Here is a 19,999-nt window from a genome sequence, read left to right as displayed (position 1 = left end):
TTTGTCTGTGTGAAAATGAAGAGCTCTGCAAACAGTTTTTATCAGCATTCACTTCTTCCTTGTTATTGCCGTTGACCTTGACAAGTACTGCGGATTTTTTTTCCCTTCTGTATTGAGCTGAGTCTGTTCACTGACTTTTTCCCTGCTTTGCTTAAACTCATCCTAAGATAGAAAAAATTTAATATTTCCAGCTTATTGAAAATGGAAGTAATTGTGTCTTTCTCCATAACTGGGTTTCTCTTGACATTAAAGAGCTGAGCTGAGCTTCTATTGGCCACATAGAAATACAGCTTAAGAGCAGATGATGGAAGAAGTCCATGCAAAAATGATGTTTAAGTAGCAAAAGGTCAAAGGTGCTAACGGTGATGAGAGAGGAAGGGGGAAAAAATGCAACAGACACGCCACAAAATTAAATTAAAGTCATGAAAGTGGCATTATGTAGTCCTTGCTATATGCTTCCAACATATCAGACTTGAAATGCATCCCTGTTAGTCATCATTCTGCTACGAGGAACATAAAATTCAGGGTCAGTCCAGTTTTCAGTGCCGAGTAGAGAATTATTGGAGAAGAGCTGCAGATTCTTTGAAAGTGTAAATATTACGGCCTTTCATTAGCACAAAGTGAGCATACAGTGCTTCCTGTTCATACAGTATTGTGCCATCCCACTGAGTCCATAAAATTATTTTCTATTAATGAAATCACTTTGTGTTCCTGTGGACTGCAGGGATAGAATATAAAGGCTGCAGGCTACAGAGAAGCAGTTGCCCACCTCTGCAGTTAACCTGTGCTGAGCAGGTGTCAAATAAAAATGGCGGGGTATTTTCAGGGAGGACAAATTTAATATTGTAGATTTTATCAATATAAAAGGGATCACTGAAGACACGGAATTGATTGGAAGACAGTTTTAGCAGATAGCAACTCTTACAGGCCTCTGTTTCTGCCTCTGCTTGCAAATCTTTCTCTCAAATATGCATGGGGAAAGGGGAAATTGAACTTACCCTACTGCTTCCACAGGAACTAAGCGGTAAATAACAGGTTCTGCTTATCAAATACAGTCAGTGAGTGCTCATCAGCTGGTGTGAGCACCTCTATAAAAGCAGATGTTTTGGCAGTTTTTGTCAGATTTTTTGCAATGCTCAAAAACGGCAAAAAAAAAAAAAAAAAAAAACATATAAAAAACACCCAGGAGCTACATCTCAGACTCTGCAGGCTTGAGTTGTCGTGTTAAACGTTAAAGTTCATCACAGTGCAGTCTTGAACTGTCATGTCGAACAAGTCATAGTTGTTCAGCCGCAAAAGAGTGAACAAGTATGGCTCGTTTCGATGGGTTGTCAGGTGATGTGAGACTGATAAAGACATACAGAAAATGATTACTTCAAGTTATTGTGGCTAAAGGTGGTTTTACAGGTTGCTGAATCATCGACGTTTTTCTTCGGCCTCCATCGACTACCACGAAAACTTGCTCCTTGATGAGTCTGTCATTTGAAAGCGTTTACCATGGCTGGCTGTAAACCTAAGCAGCTATAACGCACAGTGTTTGACAGCATCATTAGCCTTTATCCTTGAGTTTTTTAAACATAAATTAGACAGCATAAATGATAACAGTAATGTAATTACAATAGCATCCCAGGTTTAATTCATCGTTGGGATTCTCTGTGCATTTCCTTTGATTCTGCAGCACAGTTTACTTTGGCAAATGACACAGGGGTTTCTTTTTTTCTGCTTAGAAGCTTTGGTATTATCTAGAAAGATTACTACATGATAGAATGCTACAATACTATTGGGGCCAGGGGACTTATGCATATAAGCCACATGTCTATTATTGACTGACTGTAGCTGCGTGATTGTAGGAAGATGTAATTCCTGGCTGGTTCACGTCCAGTATATGAGATTCACAGAAATGTGGCAGACAAATGTAACATATTTATATAACCAATTTATTTAGAAAACCCTATTTTTCATTATTTCGGTGCTGTAATTCAACCGCATGCAACTGATTTAAAAAAATGTCTCCATGGCTCAAAGCTGCATACAGCCTGCAGAAGTCACACAATTATGCAGATGCGAATTTGAATGCTGTACATCACTGCACATAAAGCGTTCAGGACAAATGTTCGGTCTCAGCTCACGCTGGCCTGAGTCAATTACTGCACAGCACAGTAGCAAGTTGAGAGGCTACTGTTAAACCTAACCACACACACAATAAGCGCAGAAGCATGTGTTCCTGAGCATTGCAGATATGTAACTGGTAAACATGTCAACTAAGGTTGTGGGTCGTTTTCACATTGGCTCTGTGTGCATGAAGGAGTTTTATTATTCTGTAAATGTGTTAAGTTATAATGGACACATTTTTAAGCCAGTTGACAATGTTGTACTTTTTTTAGAATCAATCAGTGAAATTAATGAATTCACACTTTATTTTGACAGATTGAACAGTAAGGGTTATTAAGCTTATGAGTAGCACCCTGCTTGATTTATAATCTCTTTACATGAGCTTGAATAAATTCATGTGGACAGACTGCATACCTTCAACATAATCAGCTTTTGCAGGTCCTAAACAGAAATAAGAACATTTCAGGTAAAGTTGCTGGATCTGCCATTCATAAGCAATTTCCATGTGCTTTAAATATGCATTGCATTGTTCTCCACTCAGTGCTGTAGTACGCCTGTATTCTCCTGATGGCAGAACCATTTGTGCCACAAAGTTTGGGCGAATAAGTCAGAATTGAGGTTGTTATATTCACACCAATGAGGCAGATGGTGCCTTTCTTTAAAATTAGTGGTGACAAAAGGTGCCATTACAGGTAATCTAAAAGCAGAGCAGGCAGCTTGTTAGGGGCCTAACTCTGTAGCCTTGTGCCAAATGTATATTACCTTAATGGAGTTTAAATGTAGATTTCCTTTTTATATACTGCAAGATGTTTGGTCATGCCAGCCAGCACTAATTTCAGAACAGTTGTAGCAAATGTTAAAATGACATCTGGAAGCCACTTTGAATTCCGTGTCCACCTTGAATACCGTGCGTCTACTAGAGAGTGAATGATGACATGTTTGTCGTCTGCAACTCGTGCACCCCAGATGGTGGACCTCAAAGAAGTATAATGGGAATGCCTGCTGAGCTGTTGGGTATTCAGCTGTCTGTGTTTGCAGTGGAGTGTAATATAGGCCCACGTTTTTGGTGTGTTTTTTCTTTTTCCTTTTCATGTCATTGTTTGCATGTTGAGTTTTAGAAGAATCTGGTCTTAACTGCAAGAGAGAACGATTCAACTTTTACTTTTACTTTTGCTTTTTTTTTTTTTTTTTTGATTGTCTCTTCGTGTTTACTGTTTGATTTATTCAGAATTTTTCACAGACCTCAACTGCAAAAGGCAACAGGCATCCAATGAAAGCAGACTTAAAAAGATAATACTATTTCAAAAAATGCCTCAAATTTATGTTATTACAAACATGGAGCTTTTTTTCCTTTCATCGTGTGATTTATTTGCTGAATAGTACCGAAACCTAGTGTTAGAAGGGCTAATGAAACTAGTGCTTGTAACCTTCCTCATACAAGGCCAGTTCAATTAGTGATGAGAAAGTGCTTTCACTGAACATGCCACAGCTAATCTTCAGCAGTAATGGTAGGACATTGTCTATTTATGCAGTTTTTAATTTTTACCTTCAAGGTTTGTGTTATACTCAAGTGGAAAAACATCTTGAGCCGTGGAGGCTTTTATCCAGGTAGAAGTAGCGATGCAGGTATTTCATCACACCGTGACTCAGTGCCGTGTGTCACAGTGTAAGAAGCCTGGCAGGGAAGTTGCCGCAGGCTTTGAAGGGACCTTTTATCCATCCGTGGATTTAGCCATCCAAGTTTATGTCACTTTGTCAAATCATGTATGGATGAATCTGTCCATGCGGTTTCAAGGTAGTATGGGTCACTATACTGGAGCGTGCTTGCGGACAGCTCTGTGGCCCTTTTTTGAACTCGCTCGCTGTCACTGATCTGGCAATGCTCCTACAGTTTAGTGTCCAGGTGGCTGCCTGAGCTCTGCTGTTGTGCCTACAATTTAAATCCCAATACAACAGCCCTAGCTGTCTCTGTGTGTACCGGCTCAGCAGAGTGAAACTGAACTGATGATTGTTGCAAACACTGGGAGCGTTTACATCCTCAAACATGCAGTGAGTGTTGGTAAACCAAACATATTTGGGAGGTGTATGCACACATGTGTACAGGCTTTCGTGTGTATTTTAGAGATACAGCAGGTTACTGGCATTTCTTTCTTTTCTGTAATGTAAGGTCTGAATGCAGGCTATGGTTTTTTTGGGACCAGCATATAACACCACACTCATAACATTTTCTCAAAAGTCAGAAGAGATTAAATTTGAACCGGGCGGTATATCCTCATATTATACTGTCGTCATGCATAATGTGATGGTGCTTTAAAAATCTAATGCCAGTGAATGGGAAAAACAAAAAAGGTCCCCTGGGGCTTTTCCAAGCTGCAAGCATAGATGGTTTAAAAGATGGACACGGTTACCAGGATGTCATCGTTTTTTAAAGTTGTGTTTTGAACCTTTGAGAACCTTTGGCGTTTGACCTTTAGCTGTTTCGCTTTTTAAAAACAAGAAGGAAAATATGTGACGAGCAGGGGTTATGAAACGACATGTGAAACCAGTGATCCTCCATTTTGAAAGTAAAGTAAAAAGTAAGGTAACATTTTATTTGTATAGCACCTTTCAAGATGAAAAACACAAAGTGTAGAACAAAATGAACTAAAAGCAAGTTTAAAAACACAAGTTTTTAGCTTTTTAAGAAAAAATTTTTTTTTAAAAGAGACCACTGAGTCCACAGATCTCAAGCTCAAAGGGAGAGAGTTCCAGAGTCTGGGGGCCACAGTTACCTTTCGTTTTCAGCCTTGTGTGATGGACAACCAGCAAGCCCCGATCACATGACCTCAGGGACCTGTTGAGGAACACAGTATAACAAAGCTATATAGTGCTGCAGAGTTTACGATTACGGGAAGTCATTCACAGGAGATCTGAGTCATAAACTCTTTTGTGATGAATTTTTTGTTAAAGCTTTTAGCCATTAGATGGTGGCTGTTATGATAAATACTATTATAATATAATAATAAGACTTGAATATTTCTAATGGCCTTTTGGACCACGTAGACGTCAACTTTAGTTTTCTGAAATTAACCAAGTCCCCGTCCCCAGTAATTTGGTGGTAGCTTGATCCCCAGCTCCTGTATCTAAGTAAGAGTAATATAACACTATATAAATTAGTCCATCAACCATGTGCTAAAGTAGGGGAGAGTGGCGCACTAACTAACCTTCCAACCTTACCTCATAGTGTAGTTAGATCGGTTACATGAGTTAGACAATAAAACACAGTTAGGTGGCATGATGTGTTGAACACATCGCTAAACAGCAAGATGTGTATAGGTTCTAACTAGGGCTGTGCAATATGACCAAAATCTCATATCCCGATATAAGAATTCTATCGTCCCGATAATGATATAAATCACAAAAATGTAACATTTTCTGTAAATTCTGTGAATCTCGGGCAGCTCGACTTGCGGGAAGTGTTTCCAGCTGCGCGTCATGTAGCTGGAGTCGAGTGTTTTAACCGATGTATGAAACGATACATTTTTAGACATAAGTTGTAAAGGCCGCCGTTTTCTTTGAGTATTTATTACACGGCGTGCTGCGGGGAAAAGCCTGTTCTAACGTTTGAGTCTAAGGTTTAATTTTTAGCACCTGGCAGCTCTCTCTCTTTTTTTTTTTTTTTTTTTTTAACTTCTCATCCGTAAATAATCTGCTCTTTCACGTGATTCAGTTTATTTTGAAAAGTCTCAACAGGATCTTGAGCTTTATTGTGAAAGGTTTACGTGGAACATAAACAAGCGGACACACGATGGTGTTACCATCGTTGTTGCTAACCACAATGCATAAAAACAGGCGCTTGTCCGTCCATAGTGTGGTTATATAAAATATAAGAGAAAGAGAGAACTTTAAGAAATGAATATAGCCAATACAGTGACCATCAAAACGATGAAAAAAATATTGCCGCAAACAGTTTATTTTGCGACACCACGAAACAAACGATAGCGTAAAATGCAACGATAGACGTTTTTATATCGTCATCAGATATATATCGTTATATCGAACAGCCCTAGTTCTAACCTGTCTGAAGACCTGCTTGTCAAGTTGACTGGTGATTGTAAAGTGTCTGGTGGTTATCTGTCTCCCTGTCTTAGTCCGTTTGAAAACATAAATAAATAATAAACCCAACACCCACAAACAGTGTGCCCCTATGAGAAAGTGGAGCCAACGGTGAGACAATCTCAATGCATGAAAAATGTGAAATTCTTTGAATTCCACAGGAATAAACTGGTACCAGCTAAATGTTGAATAGCTGCGTCATAGTGCCATCTTAGGGGTAAGAGGTTAATTCCTCGACCTGCGCAGTGCTGTGCGTTTTGTTTTTTTTTCCTGTCATATTTAATACTTTTAAGACTTTCTTTGATCATCGTGTTATTTGTTAGGAAACTCCCTCAGTAGCATTGTTAATGCATGCTCCAAAGTCATGACGGTGGAGCAGAAAGGTGTTTAAAAAATGGCAAAAACATCCTGACCATGTTTTGTTATTTATGTTCAGGAAGGTTGCGCTCAGGTTGCTGCTACATTTTACCCCAGTGTATAACAAATAGATACTTCATTGCCTAAGACTAAGGTTATTTAGATTACCTTGTTTTGATTGTTCTTTGTTGTTCACATATCTACTTATTTTTTATGAATTTTGTTGTTTATCGCTATTTATTTGTCGACCTCATTAGAGATGGGAATCTGTTCTCGATTCCCAAGAATTCAATTCCTTGGAATTGTTAGTCAGTGTATGCATTCCATTTGTACTGGCGCAACAATCAGTAGATTTCAGTTCGTCTGGCGGAAGAGGAAAATGGAGGCGCAGTCTTCTGTCTACAGCAGGGATATGGACATTTTATTTATATTTTATTGCTCAAAAGGACAGCAGCACTATGGTAAAGTGCAAATTGCATCCAGGACAGAACTGCATTAGACTGCTAACACAACTTTGGCTCTTTGAATGCAGACCCCAGCTCAGCAGACCTTCAACAGATAACTAAATCAGTGAAGAGCAGTCAGCCTGAAGCCTCTGTTTCTACTGGTTGATATTTTTAAGTAGGATCACTCTGGCGATCGCTTTAAGCTCTCTTTGTGCTGGTTTGCATCTTTGCTTTGTGCTGTTGGCTTTGTGTTCATACATAAATACTAAGAGAAAGATCCTCATGTGTCCTCATTAGAATAGCAAATGCTTTAGGGACGATAGCCTAAAGGTTTTTGTAGATAAATGGTAATTATGAGTGCACTTTAGGTCATTTTACGAGGAAAAGCAAAAGTAATCAAATTATGTTATACATAGTATAACATTACAATTGTTAGGGAGTAATTAAGTAACGTACTGGGTGGATAAGCTACAAATTAATTGTCCTTTTTTGAGATCAATAACTTTATCTTACCAGTAATCTGAATCAATATGCCACAAAATGAATCTTTTTGCATCTTTTTAAAGTCTTTTTTGCATCCACAACTATTGCCTTTCAGCGGCCTTCATATAGGATGCAGGTATAAGGCACTCGCTCATTGGCTTAATTTTTCCAACCTAGAAGTTAAAGGCACGTTTTACATTCAACAAACATCACAAAATAATTAGTGACGTAAATAAATAAATAAATTGGAGTATTAAAAGTTGGACAGTTTAAAAAAAAAAAAAAAAAAAAAAAAAAAAAAAAAAAGGATTCCTCCAACTGGCAAGCTGAGTAATGCTAGCTAGCTAGTTAGTGCAATAGTTATCACTCTGCACTCTGTCAGTACATTCAGCAAAGACAGATGGAAATTAAACTTGAAGATAACGTAAAAATAACTGGTGACCAAAAGAGGAGCGGTGTCTGCTGTTTGGAAGTTTATCAGTAAAACCAACCAAGACAATGTTTTTTGCTTCATTGCTGCTCCCTCTGCTTTTATGCTGGATTTTGACTGCAGCCAGCGGCTTTGGCAGCTCCTCACACACAAGATAATATGCTACTCAACGGTAACAGGTGTTTCCCCCCCAATGACTGAATAATTTGTGCCACAAAGTTTGGAAAAAAACACATCCAAATGTGGTTCTTTGTCGCGTCACACAGCTCCAGTATAAAAGCATTAACACTAACGAGCCATATGTTGACTTTAAAAACAGTGGCAACAAGTGAAAAGCATAACGGGCAGCCTGTTAACAAATAGCCTCCTTATGTCAGATGTGTGATCATTTGTATGGTTGTGTAATTTTGTGTACTTTTTTTTAAATGTTGACAATTTTTTAAAATATATTCTCAGAAAAAGGGCTACTAGAGCTCTCTATGTAAAGACCTTCTTATCCAAGAATAGTAGTAGTAGTAACAATTCTGATATACTGTAAAACCACCAGAATCTTTTTTTGACACAAACTTTTGGCCTTACCGTCCAGAGCTAGATTAAATGACTAAAAACAAAGAACAAATGACAATGATTTTATCAGCTCATATGGGGCTGTAAAAAATGACATCTTTGAGAAATCATTTGACTTGCTAATAAATACTGAAATGAAATGGCAAAGAAAAAAGAAGAAAAAAAAAGTTTAGCTGAGATGAGTTTAGCAGAAAAGACTGCAAACTCAGCAGAGAGCTGCAGTCGAGTGAATATTTGTAAGAGGTGAGCTTGAGGTGAGCTGTGGCTCTGCACTGAATCTGGATGAACTGCATTATGGCATTTTTAAGTGCTTAAAAAGAAGGCAGGTGGACTTTTTGGTTTCTAAAGAAGCTTCTCTTCTCATCCAAGAATACTCTGCAGGTGTAGAACAAATGAGTCATCCCCCAGGTATTTAACCACTAGTGGGGGGGCTGTCCCCTTAGAGCTGGTCTAACAGGAACAAATGATATTGATTAATCACCAAAGCTGTGGGTCAAATCACCTGACCGGTGGTGAGGGATCTCAAGACTGCACTGTTGGTGGCTGACAGGTGGTGACTTATGACACCACCACTGTTCACCAGGAAGGATACAAAGAGAAAATGGGTTACCGGTCATGGACTGGGCTGTGCTTATTGAGATGGATCGAAGTCTCTGAAGTTTATCGGAAGTCCACACACAGATCAGTACCTGTTCTTTGACTCCCACCACCCTCTAGAATACCGACATGGGGAAACCAGGACCCTACAACACCAGGGAGAGAAAGTTCACTCATTATAGTATGTTGTGGAAATGGACAGCTGGAGAGCCACTGGCCAAGAAGTCATTCCTGTTATACTTATTTGAAGTGCACCACTTGGGTGAAAAAATAAATAAATAAAAACACGCGGGAACGCACATGTCCGCACAGACCCTCGTGCTAAATGTCTCATGATAAAATTTACATCACTGGGACCATTGGGAACTTGATAAGAAATCAACAACCCTCAGCACCCACCTCCAAGGGGACATCGCCCACTAGGGTTTAAATACCTGTGGCTCTACGTCAATTAGAAGAGGAAAAAAACATCTTGGATGAGAGGCGAAACTTCTTTACAAACGTAAAGAAATCCGACTGTCTTTTCAAGGAGACAACTGGATTTCTGGATGACTGAGAACCTCCACAGACATATTGCTTTATTGCATACTGCTCTACCTTAAGTAATGCTCCTCAGATCGGTCTTTCCTGAATTAAATTATAAGAAAAAGTTTTTAACAATAAGAATGAAAACAACGAGTCACTGTTTAAAGAGCCTTTGCCAAATCATGATGTCACCTTCTAACTTTCCGAGACTGGTCCAAAAACTCTTCCATAACCATTTGTTGTACCTCAGCTTTTGTATTAGGTTGCGATGGGGACATCTGCTTGTTTCTGCATCATTATAATGGTCTTTTGTAATCTTGTGTGTATGGATGATACATCTTCAAGCAAGGCAGGTGTTCCTCGTGGCACCCCTCACCTCTTAAGTTGACGTGTTATCAACAGAGCAGTGCTATCAGGGGGGGGGGGGGGGAAATCCCTCTGCACTCACCTAGTACAATTCAGTCCTCCAATCTATTTGGCAAGGGCCTCGAAAAACAATCATTCTGGCCATGCACCACTGCCTCCCATTATCATTCTCATTTACCCACATTTGTCTCTTACATTTTCCTTTCCTCCTCCTCCGTCTTGCTTCCATCTTGTCTCCCTTTAATTGTCTGTCTTTCTTTGTCCCTGCCATTGTTGAGCTCTTGCTTTGTTCTGCTTTTTCTCACCTCTTCCGTGTTCTGCTCGCCTTACTTCCTCTTCCTCTATTTTATTTGCTGATTCCTTTTTTCAATTTCTGTTTACTCCTGTCCTCTCCACTCTGTGGTGGAAACTCGGAGCGGTTCCCTCCAGTCCTACCCAATCTTCATTAACAGACTCATTTCATCTGCTGCTAACCCATTCAGCACCACTTGTTTAATCTCTGTTTACCCCCACCCTTCCCAAACCTAAAACATACACACCCTCACATAATCTATAATTGAATCCTTCACACAAACTAGAGTCCCAGCATGGCTAAGTTGCCAATTTGAACAGCAGCACACGGTTGCACAGTCGCCCTCTCTTGTTCTGACTCCCATGTCCTCTCCACAGATGGCTATAACAGGAATTTCATTCTTTTTCTCAGTATCCATTTAATTAGCTGGACTCGAATCACGCGGTGTAATGTTTGTCTTCACAAAGGGAGTGCAATAGGGGCAGGGGGAGAGGCACCAGTTGAACACAATTTTATACATACATTTACAGCAAAAGGCTACATGCTAGCCTTGGCCCTGACCCGAAGGAGAATGTTTTCTGAGGAGAGTACAGCAGCTTGTACAGTAACTACTGCCATTCTTTTCTGCTACAATGCTTGTTTTCATTCAGAAACAAAGAAACGTAGACTCAGCGTGGAGCCATTTGCAAGATTAGTGTTGTGTTGTGGTGGTTCTGCCTTTGGCAGTGTGTGCTAGTTTTTTTTTTTATTAAACATTTGCATAAATTAGTAACTAAAAGCCTAATATAACAGAATACAGTTCAACAGCTGTATTTAAAAGTCCCTTATCAGCAAATATTTGATTTGCAAAATACTTTGATATGTAAAATATTGAGAATTATCAGGAACGGCTGCTTCATTATGGCAAAAGAAATCAACCTGCAGCTGTGTGGCAGTATCCTTCTTGTGCTCTGCAGCCTCAGCAAGTCTGGCATGTTAGCATATGCTGCAGGTTCTGGTTGGAGCTGCCCTCCAGCTCTTTGTGGAGCTCCAGGGCAGAAGAAAGGGTATCAATGCCAACTGGAGTCCAAGATGCTAGAGAAGGGAGAAGATGAAAGGACCGGAGCTAACTGAACTTTGAAAATAACTCCAGATGAACAGAATCCAGTTTTGGGGATTTCTTTACCTGGATGATTTGAGCATACTTTGTCATGTTATCTTAGAAAGGACTCGAATAACTACACATCTGTGACACTGTTAAATGCTTATGCTAGCTCACTACACAAAGAAAAGAGCAGCTTTACTGTGACAACACAACAACCCACTTACTTCCATAAAGTTCATCTTTAATCATCTATCAAAACAATTCTGGAAGAACTAATCTTTGAAGTGGAGTATGAGTATAAAAACAAGTGATCATTTTAATCCTGTACTTTTTTTCTTTTTTTTTAAACTGGCTTGTGTGTCACACTGATTTTTTTTTTTAAAAAAAAAAGCGTCGCTCTTTGCTGCTTAAAGTGCTTTTTATACAAAGTCTCTCTCTTGACTTGACTTAAATTATAGACCCAATGAGCTTGCCAAAAAACAGTGTAATTGGGCCGTGGTTATTACTGGATTGTGGGTTTAAAAGAAAAAAAAGGAAGATAAATGGGCTTGTGGTGGGATTAAATCAATGATCAGGGCATGTAATATTAAATCTGTCTCATCTCTCATAGTGCAGAAGATCTCATCTTAATTTGTTCTGTCATGCCAAGCCAAACTGCACCACGAGGCTTTAAAATATTGTCACTTTTCCCACAAACAAAGCTAAGATCTATCTTCTAATGGATGAGATTTATAATCAGATAGAGCAGCCTGCCCCATCTGCCAAGTAAAGAACTGCTCGAGGACTGTTAATTTTTTGCATTTGGGTTGATTGGCTGACCAATGGGCTGGCTAGCTTGAGGAGGTGAGACCACCTTGGTCTGGCAGTTATCGATTTCCCCCATTTTCAGCTTATCTTACGCGTTGCTGGCTACCATAAAGCTTCTTGACAACATCGCACACTGCCGTTCTCCCTGGTAGTCTCTCTGAGATTGATCATTTTAAAGGTCACTGTTGAATGCGTTTCTGTTGTGAAGTGTGTGTGTGTGTGTGTGTGTGTGTGTGTGTGTGTGTGTGTGTGTGTGTGTGTGTACTCTTACTTTCTGTGTCACCCCGTGGCTCGGAAGAAGAGCTTGTTTACAAGATGTTGCCTCTGGTCTACTCTGAACCAGCCTTATCTCTCTGACGGCAGCTGGCTGTTCCATATCGGCTATGATCATTGCGCTGTGATTATTAAACTTCTTTCAAGGATTAAAAGTTATGTATTTTTAGCACTTTCAGCCATACTAAGTGTACTAAGCTCTCTCTCTTTTTTTTTTTTTTTTTTAACACAAGCTTCTGATTTGATGGTGTTTCAGCAGTGAATAAAGCAAATAAAGTAAACCAGCAGGGCATAGGGCTGTCTGCACTCCATGCCCACATATCATAATTTTTCTGGTGTATTCTGAATAGTGCCGAATGTCATTATAACAGAAGGTATACATATCCTTTTTTATGTTGAATTATACATGGTCAAAAAACTGCTTTGAGGCTTGAATTGTTTTCTGCTCTCTGTTTGTCCTCTTAGGTCAAATCGGTGAAGACGGGCTCCGTATTCTGGACCATTGGCTGTTGTCTGTCCTATTTCTACATGGTAAGAATATTTTGCATACAAATTCAAACACAATGGGTAACTTAGTAGGGTTCTGACTAATTTAAACCTGCAAAACTGATTGATGCTAACCCTCTTTAGTATGTTTTTTTTTTTTTTTCATTTTATAGTGAATAAAATGCATAATGCATTGTCTCAAAGTCATTGTAACAGGCGTACTTCCTGTCTTCTAACGACCATACAGTGTAGTCGATAATAAAAGTAATTGGAGCCTAGTGTAATTAAGATTATCAGTTCTGGTTCCAGGCTTCTTAATAGCGACTCTTGACAAACAATTTCTTTCTATTTCTTATCTTGCTATTTATTACTATTGGATTTTTTTTTTTTTGCATGACTGCCATAACATCACGATCATAAAATCACCTATCATTCCAATTTCTGTGCTTCAGTCCTTCAAAAATGTAAACTAACATGTATGCAGCAGCAAATTTGTTAGGTACGCGTGTTCCACTGCCTGTTAAATATCTAATTACTCAATCACATGGTGGCAACTCTGTATATTTAGGCATGTAGACATGGGCAGGATACCTGCTGAAGTTCAAACTGATGCAGTTTGAACTTGGAGTTGAAAATTTAAGTGACTTTGAAACAAGTAGTCTGAGTATTTAAGAAACTGCTGATCTGCTGGGATTCTCCCCCACACAACCATTTGTAGGGTTTACAGAGAATGGCCTGAAAAAGAGAAAATATCCAGTGAGCGGCAAGACATTTACTCTGGGCGAAAATGCCTTGTTGATGCCAGAGGTCAGAGGGGAATGACCTGACTGCTTCAAGCTGATAGGATAGCAACAGTAACTCACATAGCCATTCGTTACAACCAAAGTGTACAATTGTTTAAATACCTGAATATTGCTGGCCACGTTCATTCGTTCATGACCACAGTGTACATCATCTGATAGCTGCTTTCAACAGGATAACATCACAAAGCTTGAATCGTCTCCAACAGGTTTCTTGAACATGCTCAAATTGCCTCCACAGTCACTAGATCTCTATCCAGTAGAAGACCTTTGGAATGATGTGGTGCAATTGTAGATTTGCATCACTGATGTGATTTGCAGACAAATCTGCAGAAACTGTGTAATGCTTTCATGTCAATGGAGACCAGACCTGTGCTACAAAGAATTAAGGCAGCGGTGAAGGCAAAAGGGAGTCCAACTGCGTACCTGAAAGGTATACCTAGTATTTCATGAGTCTATATTATATATGAAGCAACTTCCTAATAGAACATTTCACAATAGTTGCGCTAGAATGCGCTGGTACCGGTGGATTCTGAGGAGACATTATGTTCTCATGCTGTAGGATGTGCTTCATCCTGGCGGCCAGACTTTCTCCCTGCTGTGGAATAATTTTCTTACACTGCAGCTGACGTCTGTAAAGTGCTACCTGCGGCTCTTGTCTGCGATTTCTAAGATCCTTGAATACTATATTTAAATACGTGCTGATTGAACTGTTCAAAACACAGAAGGTCCTTTGCCTTTGGTTCATAGAACTAGCCTGTCTTTCTTGGCGTGTGTGTGTGTGTGTTCGTGTGTGTGTTCGTGTGTGTTCGTGTTCGTTCGTTCTAATTCAGAACTGGGCCATAATTTAAAAAAAGAAAAAAGAAAGAAAGAGAGGAGCAGAGATGGTAGCATTGGAGTGGCTGTCCACTCAATCTAGCAGTCACATGGTGTTGCATGGAAACTTGGAGGGACGGTTTATCCGGTGTTTCCTGCCTTATTTATGAATCCGGGCACAAGCTCATCCAGGGAGTTGATGACAGGGATTAGATAAAAAGACGGTCCAAGCACAGTGCGTCAGGGACAGATTGTTTGCATTGTTTTTCTTGGTGTGTGTGTCACGGTCACGAGTGCCTGTGAAATCTCGGGCTTCTGGCTCATTCCAGACTAAATCTCTGTGGCCATCAGTGGGAGAGATATCAAATGAAACAGATTACCAAAATCCAGCTTCATCGATCAGACTCTGTCCAGTGGGTGTGTGGACAGATAGGACTACAGAGAAGAGTAGTGGAAGGGTGAATAGACGAGAGAATGGAGACAAAGGGATGGAGAGATAAGCAGGGGGCAAAAAGATGGTGACAAATACAGAATGATAAGACACCACAAGGAGAAAACATTGCGATGTTCTAGATGGAAGGGAACACTGTGTCTCCATGCTTCTTTCTCCTTATTACTACTTCCTCTCCTTCACACCTGCTCTCTCTCTCTCTCCCCCAATGTTTCTCTGTACTGTCTGCAGCTAACCTCCCTCTGCAGATGACACTAGGTTTGTACATCTCCAACAACACCAAGGTCCTAACAGCACCCGCTTTCTCATATTGCACACAAAGAACTGCAAACACTGGCTAACCCGCCTTTATTTATTTATCTTTAACCCACTATATCATGTGATGCTGTCAGTTTAATCAGGAAATAGCCAAAACTATGTTTTCCCCTGGGGCTTAATTGAATGTGTCATTTTCAAGGCATATATGGAGACAGAGGGTGAAATCCCCTGCCTAAATGTTGGTATAATCAGAAGAGAGGGGGCAGAGAAGGATGAGATTAAGAAGAGGATCTGAGCAGTTGGAAAGACTGATGGACGGGAGCCACAGGAACCTTTCTGGCAGCTGTGCAAAGTCCTCCTTTCAACCCTCCAGCGGTGAGGCTGGAGTAAAGGAGGGAAAAGCTGTAGAGGGCAAAAACAGATGCATGCAGAAGCACTGGCTTATTCTTACTTTTAAACCCTCCTATAGTAAAGAAGCCTGTAATTTCACGGCATGTCTGCAGCTCCTTCACTTAATCAGGTATTTATTTCTTGTCCTGAATGCTAGGGCTGTACCTGAGTTTTGGATTATGTCAGTTCACTGCATTGTCAGTACATTTAGCGACTTTATAGTCCTCTTGCATTATTTTATTCTTCTATTTGAAAGTGATGAGCTGTTACACTGATCCATCATCTCCAAATGACAGAAAATTGAAAGATTACATTACTGTGCAAAGGTGTATAGCTGTCCCTCTTAATATTTTGCTTCCAGTCAGCCAGACTTGCTTGGCATTTTGAGGTTAGTCTTGAGTGAAAGTTCTCTAGGTTTTCTGAAGGTTTTGACGTTTTCCTTTGGACATTAGCTGCTTTTTCATTCATACCTGATCGTTTTCAGATGAGCACATGTGTATTTCTTTGGTTTGTGTTTAAGCCAAAACACTGACTAAAATCATTCAAGCATCAAAAACACAAGAAGCCATTCTCAACGAAGGAAAACTGGGAGAAAAAGCTGATGTATACCAAATTATCAATATAATTAGATTAGATATCTTGTAGACATGAATTACAGTAGGTTGACTCATCATATGTGAATCAGTCTCTCCCACTGGCATTGCATACGTTCTTTCCCTTCATGCGGGAAGTGAGAACTGAACTCCCTGGTGTGTTTCTCTCTGTTGTTCACCAGTACGAACTTGGAGCGCTGTGGAGTGAGTATGCTAGCATGTCTTGTGTGTGTGTGTGTGTGTGTGTGTGTGTGTGTGTGTGGGCCCCACAGTATGCATTATGGAGGGAGAACAATACAATTTATTTCCTTTTTTTTTTTTTTTTTTTTTGTAAATAATCAGTGGTTCCTAGTGAGGGCACGTAGCCTGCAAACACTTGTGTACAGATGGATGTCCACACATCGTGCACACACCCATTCAGAGTAAAGCCCTTCTCTGTGTTGCGTGCTGTGTTCTCTATAGCCTCTTCAGAGTGGCCCTGTGGTCATCAGATAAGCCAGCTATGAAATGCAGAGAGCGATAACGGCTAAAAGACTTGGCTCCAAACATTTTCTGATTCCTGCCCTCTGCTGTTACCCTGTGGCTCGGGCTAGCCTGTCGTTTAGAGCTATAATTTCAAATGGAGCTTGTTCCTGCTCTTTCACACAGGATTGTCTTTTATCATGAACATTAGACAAATCCATGGTGCAAATCCGTGGACTTAATTGCAATTCGTCACCTGCCATTATCAGTTTAAAAGAAAAATATTTTTTCTGCTGTTTTGTGATGTATTTAAAGCTATTTAGTGAATTTTACCTTTAAACATGGAAGCATAGTCACTGTTATTGTGCTTATTGTACCATTTAGCTCAAAGCATCATTATCCTCAAGTGTAGTCTCAGAGAGAAGTCTTGATTAAAAATATATTGGGCTTGGTGCTAATTTCTCAGGATATCAAGCATGGAAATCTATTTCTGGCTCCATGTTGCAGTATGCCCTGCGTTACAGCTCATTTGGTACAGAAACTCTTAAACCTTTCATTTTCTACAGCTGTAAGACAAAAATGTGCTCATTTCGTCCATAGATCGATTCTGGGACGGGAGACCCCCACCCTCAGGGGGCCTGACAAGCTGGTGTACTCCCAGTCTGGAAAAATGTATCAGGAAGGGTATCCAGCGTAAAATCTTTGACAAATGAAGCATGTGGATCCATCCACTGTGGCAACCCCGAGGGAAACGTGGGAAGCAGCTGAAAGTATCAGTACAAATGATAGTGACCTCACTTTTTTGTGTTAATAACAATTAGGCCATTGGAATTTCTCCAGACTTCCGCTTCCATGCTTGTGGCCTGATTCTCTTATACCCAAAGCGGAAAAGCAAGTTTTTAAAAAAGTGTTGTTGTAACTTTGAGTCGTTAATGCATTTAAATAATGTTCTATTCAGAGCGATCAATATTTTAAACAGCCTGTTTTCATTAAGTTTAACCTGATGGAAGGTGGTGGTATACTTGATTTATTTTATTTTTTTAAATTAACACGAGCAACATATGGACTTATTTTATTACCCTTTTCTTTAAAAAGGGGCACATTCAGGAGAGAGCAGCAGTCCTAATGAGCTGTTTAGAGCTACATTTTATTATAGCCGTAGCTGCTTAATACTTCAGGGAGATCGGTTAGTCTTGGTTCTATATTGTGTGGGAATATTGATTATTAAACACTCTTCCACATTATTCAAACTCCCACTCTGCATTATCTGTTTTCCTGACTCTGTCATGCTTATACAATTTGCTGGAGACGATGTTGCGATTGGTTCGATCTAGCTGCTAGTGCTTCCTGGATGGTAATGTCATTGGCTTGACGGGCAGGGATGTAAACATCTGCTCAGCTGCTCAAAATAGACTTTGTAGCATCATCGTGACAAAATGGAGTGCCGGACATAACTGACACACACGTACATAATGTTGTGTTTGGCTCTGTCACTGTGCTCCTACTGTGATGTTTACAATTAGTTCCCAGCCAGTCAGCAGCAGGGACTCGATTAGCCATCCTTGTGTCAACAGTGAAAACGATACTTAAATTGAAGTCATCTCTTGCATCCACATAAGTCACGGTCCGCCTGTTACTAATTGACTGTCAACATCTGAGTGAACAGATGCGAATGACTGCCAAAAGATAATTACACTTGCGAGGAACTTATTTAGAAATTTTCCTTTGGCTCTGTTTATTCATTGCGGGATATTATCGTTTATCAATTAGACATGACGCATGCTTATTTTTCCTGTGATTGTGAAAGTGTAATGAATGATCTTTTCAGCACATTTAACAGGTACAATGGGGGATCTCTCTCTCTCAAAAGCTGTTGTGAAAGAGTTTGCATATGTTATTCTGATTCCTCCCTCTCTGCTCTCTTGGCCTCTTTCGAGGTTTCACATTCTGGCACGAACATGCTTTCACTTTTCCTCCGCCGCTCGCTCTGCTCTGCTTTCACTGTGTACTTTCACTTTTTCTCCATCCTGTTCTGTCTAATGCTCTCACCATTTCCATTTGCCCTTTGCAAGTACAGGCAACTGAAAACTTGTCAGTGATGGGTTTTTTCTTTTTCTTTTCTTCTCTTCCCCACTTTTGGGGCCATAGTTTTATGGCCCCCACATCCACAGTTGTGAAACCCAGCAGACCTCAAACTGTATAATTTTAGTAGCGCTTTTAAAGTTATTGGTGCATCTAACATGTAAAGTATTACTGCCAGCCTTTTATTGAATCTGTATATGTCTGTTTTTCTTTTTACAGCAGTGTGCCTGCAATTAATAGTGAAGCAGCAGTAAAGACTATTTTACATCTGTTGAATTAGTCTGTTCAGGTTTTGGTTGGTCAGAGGATCCAAGGCAGTAATAGTCATTGCCTCGAGCTCAGAGACGCTGCAATGGCATTTTTTACGGTTTTGGTTGACATTATATAGAGTGAGCCATTAGCTGATTGTAATTGATGACAAAAGTAAATGCTTTTTGCAACAGTTGATTATGACTACTTCTGTTTGAAGCTAGTGAGGAAACGTGAGGTTAAGTGGTTTGAACAGTTTGAATTAACACAACAGATTGAATGTTGCCAGATGTTTAACATTCATTTGGGGGTTCCAACACTGTTGCAGAGGAAAACGTAGCCTACATGAGCCATTTTAATGCTTCTAGTTCTATGACTGCACAGTTTTGCCTTTCTATTAGAGATAGGATTTTACACTAGACAGCTGGTTGCATTGTTCTTTGTTTTTCCTGTTTCTACACAAGCACCGACTCTCACAGCAACACACAGGCTGTATTGGTGTGACACCCGGCAGTTGTTAGTATTCTTCAGATTTTGCTGTTTAGTGATGGTTGCCAAGCAGCTTGTAGACACATGACTGTCACCTTCTGGTGCCAGTGTCATATGTCATGTCATATGAAATCCAAGCACTCGTAAAAATGTGTTTTTCTTTCTTTTTCTTTCCTTCAATTTTTTAATGACTTAATGAGCATTGAAGTCTTAAACATACCTATATTACAGTTTCCTATATTCAGTTACTTTATGCAAAGACAGACTTTTCGGTCCAGTTAAAGGGAAAAAAGAGATAATTTAGAGCGTGGTTACCTTTTGATTGGCATGTTATGAGAATAGTGTCCTTGCTTTCAAAGTTAAACACACCCGCTCGCTGACGATCAGCTTTAAGCGCCAAACAGTGACAATGAAAATGCCAAACATGAGACCACAAAGCAATACATGACAAAATCATTGGTACCTCCGTGTTTTACATGGGCACCACCC

The 19,999-nt window shown here is 39.9% G+C and overlaps 1 protein-coding gene across 1 annotated transcript in view; it reads left to right on the top strand.

The window, feature by feature from the left end:
- LOC147303774 (dolichyl-diphosphooligosaccharide--protein glycosyltransferase subunit STT3B-like) overlaps positions 1-19,999 on the top strand; it is a 104,799-nt gene that overhangs the window by 56,460 nt on the left and 28,340 nt on the right. Inside the window, exon 4 of the mRNA XM_086280777.1 lies at positions 12,900-12,965. Within this exon, the coding sequence (XP_086136903.1) occupies positions 12,900-12,965 (66 nt within the window). The remainder of the gene's footprint in view (positions 1-12,899; positions 12,966-19,999) is intronic.

This window comes from Aulonocara sp. 'chitande type north' Nkhata Bay, linkage group LG22 (genome assembly GCF_057382095.1).
Source record: "Aulonocara sp. 'chitande type north' Nkhata Bay isolate Kocher_YH1m ecotype deep benthic linkage group LG22, A_spYH_male_GT1.1, whole genome shotgun sequence".
Classification (NCBI taxonomy): domain Eukaryota; kingdom Metazoa; phylum Chordata; class Actinopteri; order Cichliformes; family Cichlidae; genus Aulonocara; species Aulonocara sp. 'chitande type north' Nkhata Bay.
Note: the sequence above shows the minus strand (reverse complement) of the source record. Positions and strands in the feature narration are given on the sequence as shown.